Genomic DNA, 14244 nt, shown 5'->3' with positions numbered 1-14244 from the left:
ATATCATGGTCAAAGGTCACAGGTGTCAAGCTCTAGTCCTCGAGGCCGCATTCCAACATGTTTTCCAAGTGACCCTCGTTAAGTGCACCTGCGTGAAAAGTTTTAGCTCCTTTCACGTTCTGCAGAAGCTAAAACTTTTCACGCAGGTGCACTTAACGAGGGAATCACACGGACACTCCATTAGGTACACTGCCATTTTCAAGTGTACCTGATAACAGGCCACTTTATTAGGGAAATATCATGGTCAAAGGTCACAGGTGTCAAGCTCTAGTCCTCTGGGCCGCATTCCAACATGTTTTCCAAATGACCCTCGTTAAGCGCACCTGCGTGAAAAGTTTTAGCTCCTTTCACGTTCTGCAGGAGCTAAAACTTTTCACGCAGGTGCACTTAACGAGGGAATCACACGGACACTCCATTAGGTACACATCCATTTTCAAGTGTACCTGATAACAAGCCACTTTATTAGGGAAATATCATGGTCAAAGGTCACAGGTGTCAAGCTCTAGTCCTCTGGGCCGCATTCCAACATGTTTTCCAAGTGACCCTCGTTAAGCGCACCTGCGTGAAAAGTTTTAGCTTCTTTCATGTTCTGCAGGAGCTAAAACTTTTCACGCAGGTGCACTTAACGAGGGAATCACACGGACACTCCATTAGGTACACCGCCATTTTCAAGTGTACCTGATAACAGGCCACTTTATTAGGGAAATATCATGGTCAAAGGTCACAGGCGTCAAGCTCTAGTCCTCTGGGCCGCATTCCAACATGTTTTCCAAGTGACCCTCGTTAAGCGCACCTGCGTGAAAAGTTTTAGCTTCTTTCATGTTCTGCAGGAGCTAAAACTTTTCACGCAGGTGCACTTAACGAGGGAATCACACGGACACTCCATTAGGTACACCGCCATTTTCAAGTGTACCTGATAACAGGCCACTTTATTAGGGAAAAATCATAGCCAAAGCTTAACTGAAAGTGAAAAGTGCCACACCCGCCCTCACCCCCACTTTCTGATTGGCTGTTCGATCAGTGACATCACACGGACACTCCTTTAGGTACGCCGCCATTTTCAGGTGTACCTAATAACAGGCCACTTCATTAGGGAAAAATCATGGCCAAAGCTTAACTGAAAGTGAAAAGTGCCACACCCGCCCTCACCCCCACTTTCTGATTGGCTGTTCGATCAGTGACATCACACGGACACTCCTTTAGGTACGCCGCCATTTTTAGGTGTACCTAATAACAGGCCACTTCATTAGGGAAAAATCATGGCCAAAGCTTAACTGAAAGTGAAAAGTGCCACACCCGCCCTCACCCCCACTTTCTGATTGGCTGTTCGATCAGTGACATCACACGGACACTCCTTTAGGTATGCCGCCATTTTCAGGTGTACCTAATAACAGGCCACTTCATTAGGGAAAAATCATGGCCAAAGCTTAAGTGAAAGTGAAAAGTGCCACACCCGCCCTCACCCCCACTTTCTGATTGGCTGTTTGATCTGTGACGTCACACGGACACTCCACTAGGGACACCACCATTTTCAAGTGTCAAAATATTGGAACACGGCCCCCAAGATTCCCTCGTTATGTGCACCTGTGTGAAAAGTTAGGCTTCTGCAGAACGTGAAAATGGACTGATCTTTTCACTCAGGTGTGTTTAACGAGGGTAACTTGGAAAACATATTGGAACGCGGCCCCCGAGGACTGGAGTTTGACGCCCCTGGAAGCTAGGGTTAGGGGTTCAAACAACTCGTCTGATTTGAAAATTATTTGTCAGTTTGTTTTGTAGCTTTTACTGTTTATATGAGGTGCTGATACATTTATTTGGGTTGACAGTCATAATGGCCCGCCGAAAGAAGCTATGACAACAATGTGGCCCATGAAAAAAATGAGTTTGACACCCCTGATCCACAAGGTTAACACTTGATTTTTTCTTTTTAATCTGTTCACTTTTTGTAGAAAAAATAGATTAAAGAATGAAAAAAATAGTTATATTCCCACCCCACATGTTCTTCGTTCTTTTTTTTTTTTAATTCTACACAGTGTGGGTTTAAGGAGAAGGGGGGTGGACATTCCTCTTTGAAATCAATTAACATGAGGCAGCTACCTTTTTGTCATTATTGCCATTAGAAAAAAACAAAACAAATGTGGACACTACACAATCTTTTGTACATGGTTTAAAAAGCAAGCAAGCTTCTGTACACCTAACTCAATATACATTGTATGTTCACAGTTTCCTATATTCATTATCAATAGTTTTTTTTTAATTATTTGTACTATGGATACAAATCTGAAATTGGACACCGTTTCCCAGTTGTTGATATCGAGTCCTTGGAACGGCTTGTCCTGGTAAAACGAACCAAAAAGCAGTTTTCTTTATTCATAATGATATCATATCCCAGGTGTCCCCACCCTGGAGTGCATCTGGGCCCCCATTGGGATTGAAACAGTGTTGCTACTAGTTTGAAGCAAAAACCTCGAACAGTGTTCCCGGGTGGTCGTGAGGCACCCCGCTCCTGGAAATTTAAGGCACTTAAGAGGTTTTTGGCTTTCACGGGAGCTCCGAGGAGACGAGGGCGAGGCCCGAGCTCTGGCGGAGGGGTGGCCCGGCATGGACGGCCTTGGGGCAGTCGGGCGTTAGCACGCGGCCGTTCTCGCCTACGCTGCCTGTGATGGACAGGCGGGCCTTGTTCCTCATGGCTTCGGTAAATGTCAGCTGCCACAAAAACAAAAAACAATGGCGTAAAGCTAGCGATTTCATTATGTGGATCAAAAGCTTTGATGGTGCAGACTGGAGTTTGAAAAAAACAAATTGACAAACAAAAGCTGAATTATATATTATTCTAAAACATTTCGATTTTTTTTTTAAGGAAGATTAAAGTAGTTAGATGGAGGATTTCGGTCGATTTGAATCAATTACACCACTTGACAATGACACAAAAAAATAGCTCGTAAGTTTGCCTGTTTGATCAGCAGGGGGCAGCATATCACCAGCCTGAAATCTGAGCCGTCTTGGCTGACTCGTCAAACTCCAATCTGCTTTCAAGGTGGACTAAACAGTTTTCAGATGATAGGATGGTCTCTGCAGCATTGCAACGCACGCATTATTGCACAGTTGCAGACTGGGGAGGCAAAACTGAGAAGCTGACTTGGCGACAGTGAAGCTAATGAAGACGTTTTTAGCTGCTTGATGGGGGACACAAAGACACACGTGGGACAAATGCAGCAAAAAAAAAAAAAAAAAGAAAAAAGCTACATATTTTTACATGGTCATTTTTGTAATAAAAACAAAAGCCTTACTATACATGGTCGTTTTCTAAGAAAAAAAAGGTCTCACTCTTACTCTTCGCTGTTATTTATCTGTCTGGTCGTTCCTTTAAAAAAAAGAGCCATACTATACATGGTCATTTTAAAGCTCTTACTATACATGGTCATACTAATACTTGTTAAAAAACAAAAAACCTTAAGATACATGATCATATTCGGGTCGGACTTTTTTAAGAGGAAAGAGCCTTACTATATAGACCACTAAGACGCCACATGACCACACGCGGACAAAGCCACTGGTCACTAGCCTGGCAAGCCAGACCCAATGCTTGCTGGGGAGAGCCATTCTTCGTGGCTCTGCTCAGCACGGCACAGAATATACTGACAAATCAAATTTACTTGCTGTGAATCAAATATTTTAAAAGACAATATGGATTTTTTTCTTTCCTTGACATCACGTGATCATTAATTAGCATTGGTCTGGCTTGCCAGGCTAACTGGTCACCACTAAGGCTAAGATAGCGCCGGGGTCAAAGGTCAGGGCGTATACAAGCAAGTGTCACTTACAGTCGCCTTGAAAGGGAAGCTAGGAGGGGTGAAATGAGGTGAGGGGGTGGGGTAGGAGTGTCTTCTACTAGAAATCTGACTACTCATCATTGAAGACTGAGCCAGCGAACGCCTCGCTAACTTGGGCTAAATCGGGGACGCTGGGCCTTGGGGTGGGAGGGCTAGGGGAGGGGCGCAACGAGGGGTCCACCTTCATTCTCTTGGCCTCGTTGCGGGACTTGTAGCAGAACTCGATGAGGGCCACCAGCATGGCCAGGCCCAGGCCCCCAACCAGGATGTAGAAGACCCCTGCTACGTTGCTCAGGCTGAGGGCCTGCGATGATTTGTCCTTGTGGGGTGAGGAAGAAGAAGCACTAGTGTTAGCGTGGCAACAGGTGGGTGGCCATGTCATGCAAACACAAACACGCAGACATGAGAACGCTCACACGTTCTTCAGCACGCTAACCTTAGCCATGCTCACGAGAAACATTCAAAGATCAAAAGTGTCAAATACGAATCAATAATAGTAATTCCAATCGTTGCTCACTTCTGTCACTCTGCTACTTTTTCATACACTGCTATTTACGCAAAGACGGAGACATTAAGTCCATTTAAAATGGCTCACTGTGTCTCAAAGAGAACGTAGAAGTGAAGCAGGAATTTCAAGGTAGCTGCAAACAAACATCGAGCCTGCAAAAAGTAGCGAGTGAGAGTCGTGAGCGTGACTGCCTCCGTCTAATTTCTTTCATCTTTTCCTGCTCCGCCCTGTCAAATGAATCCCCATCGCACCTAGACGCAAGCATCTGCCCGTCACGCTTGCTCTCATTCTTTTGTTGCGTCGCTCTTCTCGCATGCTTCTCCAATGTGCGCGCAACTGAAATCCGAGTGGATTAAGGTCTGCGCATGCCCCCCCATTCCGTCAGCGCCATGCTTTGCATCCATCATGCCGACATGACGTTGAAGATCATCTTTTCCTGCTGCCCCCCCCCGTCAGATGAACCTCTCCCATGCATCACCTTGACATCTTTCTACTCATCAGCATGCTTCAGATTGCACGTCACGACCCATTTTACGCACTCCAAAGTCAACACCCGCCCCAAAGAATTCAAAAACTCTTCCCAACTCAATCTGCGCTGACGTCCTTCCTCCAATTTATTATATATATATTTTTTAAAAGCTCTAATTGCCGTGCATGTTGGAATAGCCAAAGCAATGAAGCCACCATGCCCCGCCCGGCCCTCACGCTTTTCATTACAAGTACACCGTGTCGTGGTTAACGCAACACCGCAACTCACGGTCGCCATGTGAGAGTGTGCACAAAGACAGACAAAAAACATGTGGAGGCTCCCCTGATGGACTGACCTTACTTCCCGAGTCCTTGGGTCCGCACTCCCCTTTATCGTACCACCATTTGTTTTTCAGTTTGTCTAAGACGCCCGCTTCGCTCAGTTTCAATACGGCAAGGTTTACCGGCGTTCTTCAAACCAAAGGGTTGGGGGGAAGGGGAAATAACATAAATAACATCATAGGACATGTTATTTTATGTTATTCAATCAAAACCTGGCCCCCCCGTTAAATGTGGGGCGCTGCCAAGAAGGGGCCCCACTGATGTTACATGTCTGCTAGCTAAGTGGGGTGGGCGCTAACAGACATATATAAATGTGGGACCCCGGTCACATCGCTTATCAGCAACGGGCGTATACTGCCAGGACCTTTTTGCTTTTGGTTATGGTGATGAGCATTTGCATTGCCCTTAACATTTTGAAATCTTTTTATTGAATTTATGGCAAGAGCACATTTCAATCAGATGGCTCTGCGTGTTGCTAAAAGTATTTTTGACACTAATTTCAAACATGTAAATGCTCCCATATGGCTCACATGCTTTAAAAAAAAAAAAAAAAATCCAGATGTTCAGTGTAGGTCCCTGCAGATGCGCCCGTTTGCCAGCACAACACATGAGAAGAAAGAGGTGAGCGTGCGGCCCACGTGAGCGGCTAACCTTCTCGCCGCCGCCGCCGCTTCCACACTCTCCTTTGTCGTACCACCACTTGTTTTTCAATTTGTCCAAGAGGCCCTGCTCATTGAGCTTTAACACGGCCAGGTTAACGGCGCTTCTTCAGAATCATACAGAGAAATTGGGTGAAAAGGGTGAGTGTGTACTTCCAATTGGGCAAAAGGGAAGAAAGAGAGAGAGAGAGAGAGAGAGAGAGAGAAAGAGGGAGGAAAAGCAAGAAAGAGAGCAACGGTGGAGACATTACAGTAAATCCCATTTCTGAACCACAACACACTCAAAGCCAAATCTCACTTTGTTAAATCAAAATAGAGTTGTTTTTGATCATTTATCACTTCACGGTGGGAGTAACTACTGCCAACTACAGGACTGGAGGTGAACCCTACAAAGCCATGATGGACATTTGGTTTAGGTGTAGATTTGGCTTAGCCTGTGCTTTGATGCAGTCAGCCACGGAGCCACAAAACAGGTCGATAAAGTCGAAGCCTTGTACGATGACGCCGTCTGCTCGTTTGGATTTTGTCATGTGGGGACAAGTGACTGGCAGAAGACGATAATCCCATGGAATAACAAGATGGAACCTTGGTAAGGGACAACAGTGATCTGTCAGGGACTCTCTCCCCCTTGGCGAAAAAAATGAATAAAAATACAGCAGCAGCTGTTCTACGCCATGGGAGGAATTAACAGAAGTTGCAATTGGATACAAACAATTACGCAACTGACTGTCAATAGATAGTTTGCGCATTGTCCCGCTTGGTCTGCGCTTAGCCATTTCCACATCGGTAAATTCCTCCGGGCCTGCCTTTGCAAGGAGGCGGTGTCGGCGTCAAGGCTTCGCGTTTGTGTGACACCGCAGAAGAAAAAGCTTCAAAACCTTTTTTGTTCAAAGAAATGAAGACAATTATGACAGTCTGATGTATCCCATGTGGATGTGCTCATTAATTTAAAGGGGACATATTATGCAAAGTCAGTTACCTAATCACAAACATCAGAAACCTGGATTGTAATATTTGTTCCATGAAATTCTAATAATATATTCTCAGCATTCTTATCACGCTCTCTCTCAAACACGCGATTGGACCAATATGTCAAACAGTATACTGAAGTGGAGGACCTACTCTAACATTCTAGTATCGGTGGCTGGTATCGGCGGTCTCAAAATAGGGCTAGTATTGGCCCATTATCGCTCATTTCAACCAGTTCGCTGGAAATTATTTTGACCATGGAACGTCAGAGATCAAAAGTTCATAATATGTCCTCTTTAAAAACAAATAAGTGACGCATGCCATGCAAACACAAAATTTACCTGAGCAGGATCACCTATGGAGAAAATACCTTATTTCCTCATATAGTGGTTGCTGCTGTTTATTTACTCAACTGCAGAGGGTGGTGGTCTCTATTTTTAGAAGGCATTAGCTGCTATGGACAACTACAGAGCTGCTCGACCTGACGACACAGCTCATGAAGAAGAAAAAAAAGTACTATCATGCAAACCAAGAACAACACTATTGGAGGAAACACGGCAGATTAGACCACAATGAAAACCCACGTGCAGCAAACACAAATGTAAAAATTGCCTTCAAAACATCCACACAGGAAAAAGGCCCACCCGTCCAAACCAAAGCCAGAATGGTGGAAAAAAGGCGGCACACCAGGGAAGGTGGAATACTATAACAACACGTCGGCCATATTGTTACATTATTCCACCCACCTTAACTGTGAACCCTTGGGCGTGGCTACGCCGTAGCCTTTGGAGTCCAGGTTCCCGCCCACTTTCATGGTGTCGCAGGGCTTGCGTTGCTCCGTGTACTCGTTCATGGTGGACTCCAGCAGGAAGGCGTACTTCCCCTTGGACTTGCGCACGCGCGCAACACCTTCCGCCGTGGTCTTGGTGAAGACGGTGGGCTCGGCCGACTTCATGTAGCCCCACATCTTCTCGTAGACGGCGATTTTGGAGCGCTGGGGCGGGTTGGAGATTCAAAGCAGAGAGAATTTATCAGCAAGTGGAAGCAGTTGAATTTATTCTTCTTTTTGATCAAGTGGAAACGCGGCAAACAAGGTTCAACTCCAACGGTATGGCAAGAATGCCAACCTGAATAGAGCAGTAGAAAAAAGGCATTAGGTTGCCAAGTTTGGGTTCTTCAGACTGGATTAGGGAACCCAAATCCAAATCATTCAACCGAGAAGTAAAATAAAGTGGTTCAGAACATAAAGGGTTTCTAGAACGGATCCCTGAGGAACGCCCAACTCACCCTGAAGAACTCCTTGGTGGAGCCCGAGTCCAAAGTGCCGTAGGCGATGTCCGTCTGCTTGGCCAGGTCCTCGGCGCTCTCGATGGGCGACACCATCCTCTCCACAGTGAGGAAAGCAGCCAGGTTGGCCGTGTAGGACGAGATGATGATGAGAGTGAAGAACCACCACACCCCGCCCACGATCCGACCGGATAACGACCTTGGAGACAAATAAGAAGGGGGATTGAGGGAAGTAAACAACTACAAATACTTCCTTACTCAAGTGGATTTTTTTCCCCTCATCTATATATTTACTCCCCACATTTGAGGTGCTAGAGAAGGGAGCGGCAATAAGAGGAAAATTCGGAATTCTCTGTTTAAGCTGCTGGAACAAAATGGACAAGTAGCGCATCGTCAAACCATTTCCATCCATTATTGCTGATTGGGCTGTGCAAACAAAGTGATTTTATCCGACAGAAAAAAGCTGCCAGACCCCCACGGCGGCGCTACCTTGCTTCGCACACTCGGGGGAGACAAATAGCAGGCTGCCGAGGAGCGCCGGCACCGGTGCGTGAGCAGAATCTTAAAGTGTAAATGCTGCATTGAGGAGAACAAACAAGACCTCCCCTCTGTGCAAATCAAATAGCGGCGGATACAAAAAAAACCTCTAGGCTCCGCCTGTCAGATGGAGCCAGTGCACTGAGACAGCCGATAGAGAGAGAGAGAGAGAGATAGACAGAAAGAGACAGAGAGAGAGGGAGAGAGAGAGAGAGAGAGAGAGAGACAGACCTCTGCAGAGCCACTGCTACTTTTGCTCCGACTGCACCCTGCATTGTGACTTTTTCGAAAGCGGTACTGGGAAGCTGCCACCTAATGTTGATCCACCCAATTGATGTGCATGACGTACATCATCTTTCTTGTATGGCAATATTTAACGTTGGCTGAACTCTGCACTCCACCTGAATTAAAAACATTCACACTTGCCAGCAGTTACACCACAAAGGTGTCGGGCGAGGAGCTAAATAAATGAAAAGGTACTTGTTTGGCCCTGAGGTGACACCCGGAGGCCGATGCCACGTTCTCATTTTGCGGCACACCCCGTTTTCTCGGAGCCCGTTCAACAATAGGTCCGCAAAGAATACAAATCTTGATGAAAAGCCTCCCAATTGGCGTAGGCAATTGCTTCTCGGCTTTAAAGCTATTGACGGTGCGCTACGCCGGCAGCTTGCGAGACAAAAAGACTTGAGTACTGCTGATGGGGAGTGAAAATAAAACGGCGGGGAAAAAGAACAGCTGTGCGGCGTTCCGGCTGGATGAGAGAACCAATTGGCGCAGGGGCTCGGGAATAATGGGAAGCCTATAGATGAGCAGGATGCTTGACAGCTTCTGTTTGGCCAAGCGGAAACTGGCAAATCTCAATGTTTGCATCCCGGGAGATGCTTTGATACCTTAAACGCGCAAAGGACTACCAAAAAAAAAAAAAACTCGTGACATTTAAAATGACGATAACACCGCATTTAACTGTAAAAGCTCTGTGACGCACGCAGACGCCTCCGCAATGTTAGCAAATGTGACACCTGACCCGAAAAACGTCAACATCCCCGTCAATGAAAGTCGCTATTGTGTCGAGCGTTTTATTTAATCTCCCCGTTTCCACGGAGACATTACCACCAGAGAGCACCATATTAATCACCAAATTCATTATTACGGGCCGCCTGGAGGGAGAGCAAGAATGGCATTAACCCTTATTAAAAGACACGATGAAAGACAGAGATTACCGGCTATTTCTAACTTCCTCAAAAAATCTGGAGAGAACCAAAGTGGGCCAAAACAGAGTTTGGACAGGCTAAAAATAATCGATGATTTTATCGTGTATTGTGAGTCAGGTGTCGGCTTAGCATTTGAATAAATTGGGCACGCACATTTTCTTATATCCTCTATTTGACTGGACCCGCTTGAATTTTGCTGGTCTTACCTGGGCGAGATGTCGCAGCCCTGTTGCATGAAGGCGCCCAGGGAGAACCAGAGGGAGTTGAAGATGCCAAACTCATTGGGGGGCTGGTCGCTAGGCGGACCGTCGGTGCCCTCTTCGGGCTCCTCGGTGTGCCACTCGTACGGGCTGAAGCGGCTGACCAGGAAGAGCACCACGCTCACGCCGATGTAGGCGAACACGATGCACATCCAGATCTCGTAGGCCAACGGGTCCAGGAAGGAGAAGACCCCCGGTTTTGATTTTTGGGGCTTTTTGATCATGATGGAAATGCCCAGAGACATGAAGGGCTTGGAGAAGTCGATCACCTCCTCCCGGACCAACGTGATTGTCAAAGGGGCCACAGCGATTTCCGCTTTCTGTTAAGGTGACAAGCAAAGCAAAACGGTTTAGCCACACGGCAGATTACAGCTGAAGACTAATGGCGGCGTTTCCCCTGGCCTCATCTGATCTACCGGGGGAAACAAAGACATTTCCGAGCTCGACGCTCCGATGAAAGAGATCTAAAGTTCTTTTATCCTCGGCAAAATAGATGACAGCCGGTGTTAAAAGACTCGGCGGGGTAAAAAGCAGTCAAGCGTTTTGTGCTCGGCATTTGGGAGAAACGCCACGGAACAGGAGGCACCCCTGAGCAGAGGCTTCCCGCTGACAGCTTCCATGTCCTCAGACGTTCTGGTTGGTGGCCTACACCTTCACATGTAACCTCTGCTGTCACACACAACATTTTAAATAACAGTCAGACACCTTAGATTCCAGGAATTTACACTTAAACAGATTTTTGGTCTGCACCACCAGTGGCGCTAAGGGGGGGGATGCGAGGGCACTGCCCCCCCTTTGAAATATGCTGCATGACTGTATTGTGCTCATTTCAAAGCCAGTGGAAGGAAGATTAACAGTGAAGAAAAAAACATCTGTGTAACTTAATTGTGTCTCGTAGTATGGATGAGCTTCCTTTAAAGAGAACTTGAAGCGGACATGTTTGGTTGCACAGTGGCCGTTAAGTCCAGAGTGCAGATAAATCTCCTCCTCGCTGCACTCCAACTCGATTACACTCGGACCTTCCCGTAATTGCGGCCGGCGCCTTGAATTACTGAAACTAATTTGGATGTGGCGGGCGCTCAAATGCACACAAAATGGCCGAGCGTGACCAAACGTGGTCGAGGAAGAATTTAATGATGGCGCGACGCGGTGTTTAATTTTGCATGAGCTCTGATGGAAACTTAAAGCGCTTCATTATGGAAAGACACCGAGACAGTGATGGATTAACGCAATCAGCCCGACGGCGGAGGAACAAACATCGATTTCACTTTGCTACTTATTTAACCAAAAAGCATTGGAAGCGCATTTGAGTCATTTGTATGAATAAACATGAACAGCTTTCAAAGTGACCCCAGTGACGGCAGGATATTGCCACCACAAGAAAAGTAGCTTTTTTGATTATTTTATTTACTTGAGTACAGTAGACTAGAGCAGGCATGCCAATGTTGCTGCCATGTTGGCAGGGGAAAGTCATGCTCAAACATACCAAGGTTAGGCCTTGGTACATCCATGGCGGCCATATTGGGAGGGGCAACTAATGGAAAGCATTACCACAAGCACGCAGCTCAAAAGGAGTGAGCCATTTATCTACTCAGGATTTACTCACCCCGTACACCAGCTCCCCGACCATGCCGTTCCAGATCTTAGTCTCCGGGTCCCGGGCGCCGTACTTGCCGTCGGGCACGATGGAGATCTTGTACTTGATGCCGATGTGTTTGGCAATTTCGGAGGCCAGGTCCACGCAGTAGCCTTCGTACTGGTCGTTGCCCTCGTACATCTCCCAGTTCTTCTTGAGCATCACGTAGGGACCCTCCTACGCAAAAAAAGGGACGGGAGGGGGAGCACAACCAGTGAAGCGCACGGTCAGACGGACACATTGACAGACAGATGTCACACAGCAGCAGCAGCAGCAGACGACAGAATGGCGCGCAAATGTTTACAAAAGCTCATCAGTAAACAAAGACCGTATCTTTTAGTAGTCATCAAGTACATCTTTATTTTTCAAAACAGTCATCAATAACATTTAGGCGGGGGAAGCGCTGTGGCTGGGGGCACAAGATTTCTACACGGTCAGGTACCAAATGGCCCGTGGAGGGACCACTGATTTATATGTAGCAGCACGTTCTGCGGTCATGTGACCCCGACAACTGTTTCAAATGTGTGTAATGTCGTCGTGCCCCCGCCGGGTTGATCTACACGTCAAGCGAACAATTACCGAAATGAACACAGACAGGGAAACAGCTTAGACTCTTGCATCTTAAAAGGCTCACGTCCTGCTATGGGACGCACTTTTTTTTTCTTATTATTCTTCCCACCGAGGTACAACAAAAAGAAAAAGAAAAAGCCTTGCATGCGCGAGTAATCCCGGTGATGTGCACCACATTTTGGGCATACAAAAAAAAAAAAAAAGTTATCAAAATGGTAATGCGGAAGGATGATACACAGATTCAAAGAGAGGGAAGGGGAGCATGACTAAGCGCAAAGCGGTGGTAAAGCTGATGGCAAGTGAAAAATGAGCTGCCAGACATTTGGTGCTGAAGGTTCTGGATCAACACAATCCACAAGTCCTCCCAATGGAACGCTGGCCTTGCTTTGTGCCAAACAAAATTGAACTTGGGCGCTTCCTGGTAGTGGTTACAGTATACTAGCTAGGAATATTTACAAATGTTGCTTCATGTCTGCTGGGAGAACAATCTCATTGTGATCAGCAAAACACTGGAAGACAAAGGGTAAATCCGGCTGATTTCACGGGGATATCAAGACAAAGAGCAAAAATGCAAAGGCGGGTTTAGTCGCAGAGATTCTTCCCCGTTTCCCTCGTAATCGCCTTAAATGAATCACGCCTTGCGATGAGACTGTTTTTTTCTTCAACTTCATAACTAGGACTCAATGAATTGATTATTTTATATAGAATAATTATTCACATCTAATAATTATTAATGATATCATGTTATATATACACATATAATTATTAATGGATATTTTAATAATAATAATTCATTAACATTAATAATTATTAATGATATAATATAATAATTTTTATTTTATATATACATATAATTATTAATGGACATTTTACATCTTATTTCAATGAATTCACGATTACGCGATTCATCTCACGCAATCCCTACTGACAAAAATAAAGAAACAAATAAATAAATGAATAAACACACGTTACGTGAAGCTAACCAACGGACCATCGTCTGGTGGAACTGAGCAAGGAATTTACGGCAAAACGGGAAATCACGTTGTGAGCACAACACGGAGCGTGAAATGCGTGACACATAAGGACAAAGCGAACGGCGTGTGTATCCTCTTTTGCATTTCACTCTCCTCTCAAGCAGATTCCTTTCTAAATGGGGGGCGGGGGGGCGTCCTTTGTGCGGTTAGGGCTCGTCTTGCGGTGTCATATCCTGCTTGCAGTCCGGCTCGGGGCTCAGTTTCGTAAAATGGCCTTCCTCAGCGGGGGCTGAAAAGAGGGGAGGATTGTGCTGAGCCGTTGACCCCCAAAGCGCCGCCGCCGCCATTGATGCAGCTCCGCAAATTTCACCCGCCGTAAAAATGTGGCCAGAAACTTTCTGGCAGGTGAGCACTTCTCAAACACACTTTTCGTCTTATTTGGAGAACTGGGAGAGTCTCAAGCCAAACAATAATAAGTTTACATGTTTATAGCCACTTTCAAAAACCCTGCAATGTCCCCTTCAAACTCATCAAACAAATACAATTGTTGTATTGATAAAATCTCAATACCGCTCATTTATTAAGATTAGCAAGGAGGTGAAATACTCGGACAAAAAATCTTTTTTGCGTCGCTGAGTTGAGACATTTAATCTTGGCTGGATTTGAGTTTGTTGGACTTGTTAATGTGGCTATCAAGCTGTTTTGTTGCCGTCTCCTTTCAATAGTGATCATATTATAAAGGGGCAGGTGGCAAACTTGCAAGCACATCCTTGTTGTCCGTCGTGTGAGTGCAAGTGAGCAAGAATGAGGCAAGGCAGGTTGTGGTCTTACCATGATGGTGGTGACCACCACCGTGCGGTTCTCCATGCCAGACGTGTCGTTGGGGAAGAGCGGCGAGTCCTGGATCAGCACCAGTTTGTCGCCGTCGTTCCAGTAGCCGATCTGGAGGGACAACCAGACCAGGCTAAGAACCCTCATGGATGGACTATA

General features: G+C 46.1%; 1 protein-coding gene across 8 annotated transcripts in view; it reads right to left on the bottom strand.

The window, feature by feature from the left end:
- Nucleotides 1-1906: 1906 nt before the first annotated feature.
- Nucleotides 1907-14244, bottom strand: part of gria4b (glutamate receptor, ionotropic, AMPA 4b) — a 39878-nt gene continuing 27540 nt past the window's right edge. For 3 of the 8 annotated variants that reach the window (XM_061299768.1, XM_061299766.1, XM_061299769.1), the window contains exons 10-17: nucleotides 14086-14196; nucleotides 11681-11887; nucleotides 10021-10394; nucleotides 8067-8265; nucleotides 7526-7773; nucleotides 5803-5917; nucleotides 4015-4152; nucleotides 1907-2706 (exon numbers count right to left, since the gene is read on the bottom strand). In XM_061299768.1, coding sequence (XP_061155752.1) covers nucleotides 2542-2706; nucleotides 4015-4152; nucleotides 5803-5917; nucleotides 7526-7773; nucleotides 8067-8265; nucleotides 10021-10394; nucleotides 11681-11887; nucleotides 14086-14196 — 1557 coding nt within the window. In that variant the 3' untranslated portion in view covers nucleotides 1907-2541. Of the gene's footprint in view, nucleotides 2707-4014; nucleotides 4153-5165; nucleotides 5918-7525; nucleotides 7774-8066; nucleotides 8266-10020; nucleotides 10395-11680; nucleotides 11888-13133; nucleotides 13544-14085; nucleotides 14197-14244 lie in introns of those variants that run through there. The other 5 variants (XM_061299767.1, XM_061299772.1, XR_009718182.1 and 2 more) reach the window with 5 other exon arrangements.

The sequence above is a fragment of the Syngnathus typhle genome, linkage group LG15 (assembly GCF_033458585.1).
Source record: "Syngnathus typhle isolate RoL2023-S1 ecotype Sweden linkage group LG15, RoL_Styp_1.0, whole genome shotgun sequence".
NCBI classification, from domain to species: domain Eukaryota; kingdom Metazoa; phylum Chordata; class Actinopteri; order Syngnathiformes; family Syngnathidae; genus Syngnathus; species Syngnathus typhle.
Note: the sequence above shows the minus strand (reverse complement) of the source record. Positions and strands in the feature narration are given on the sequence as shown.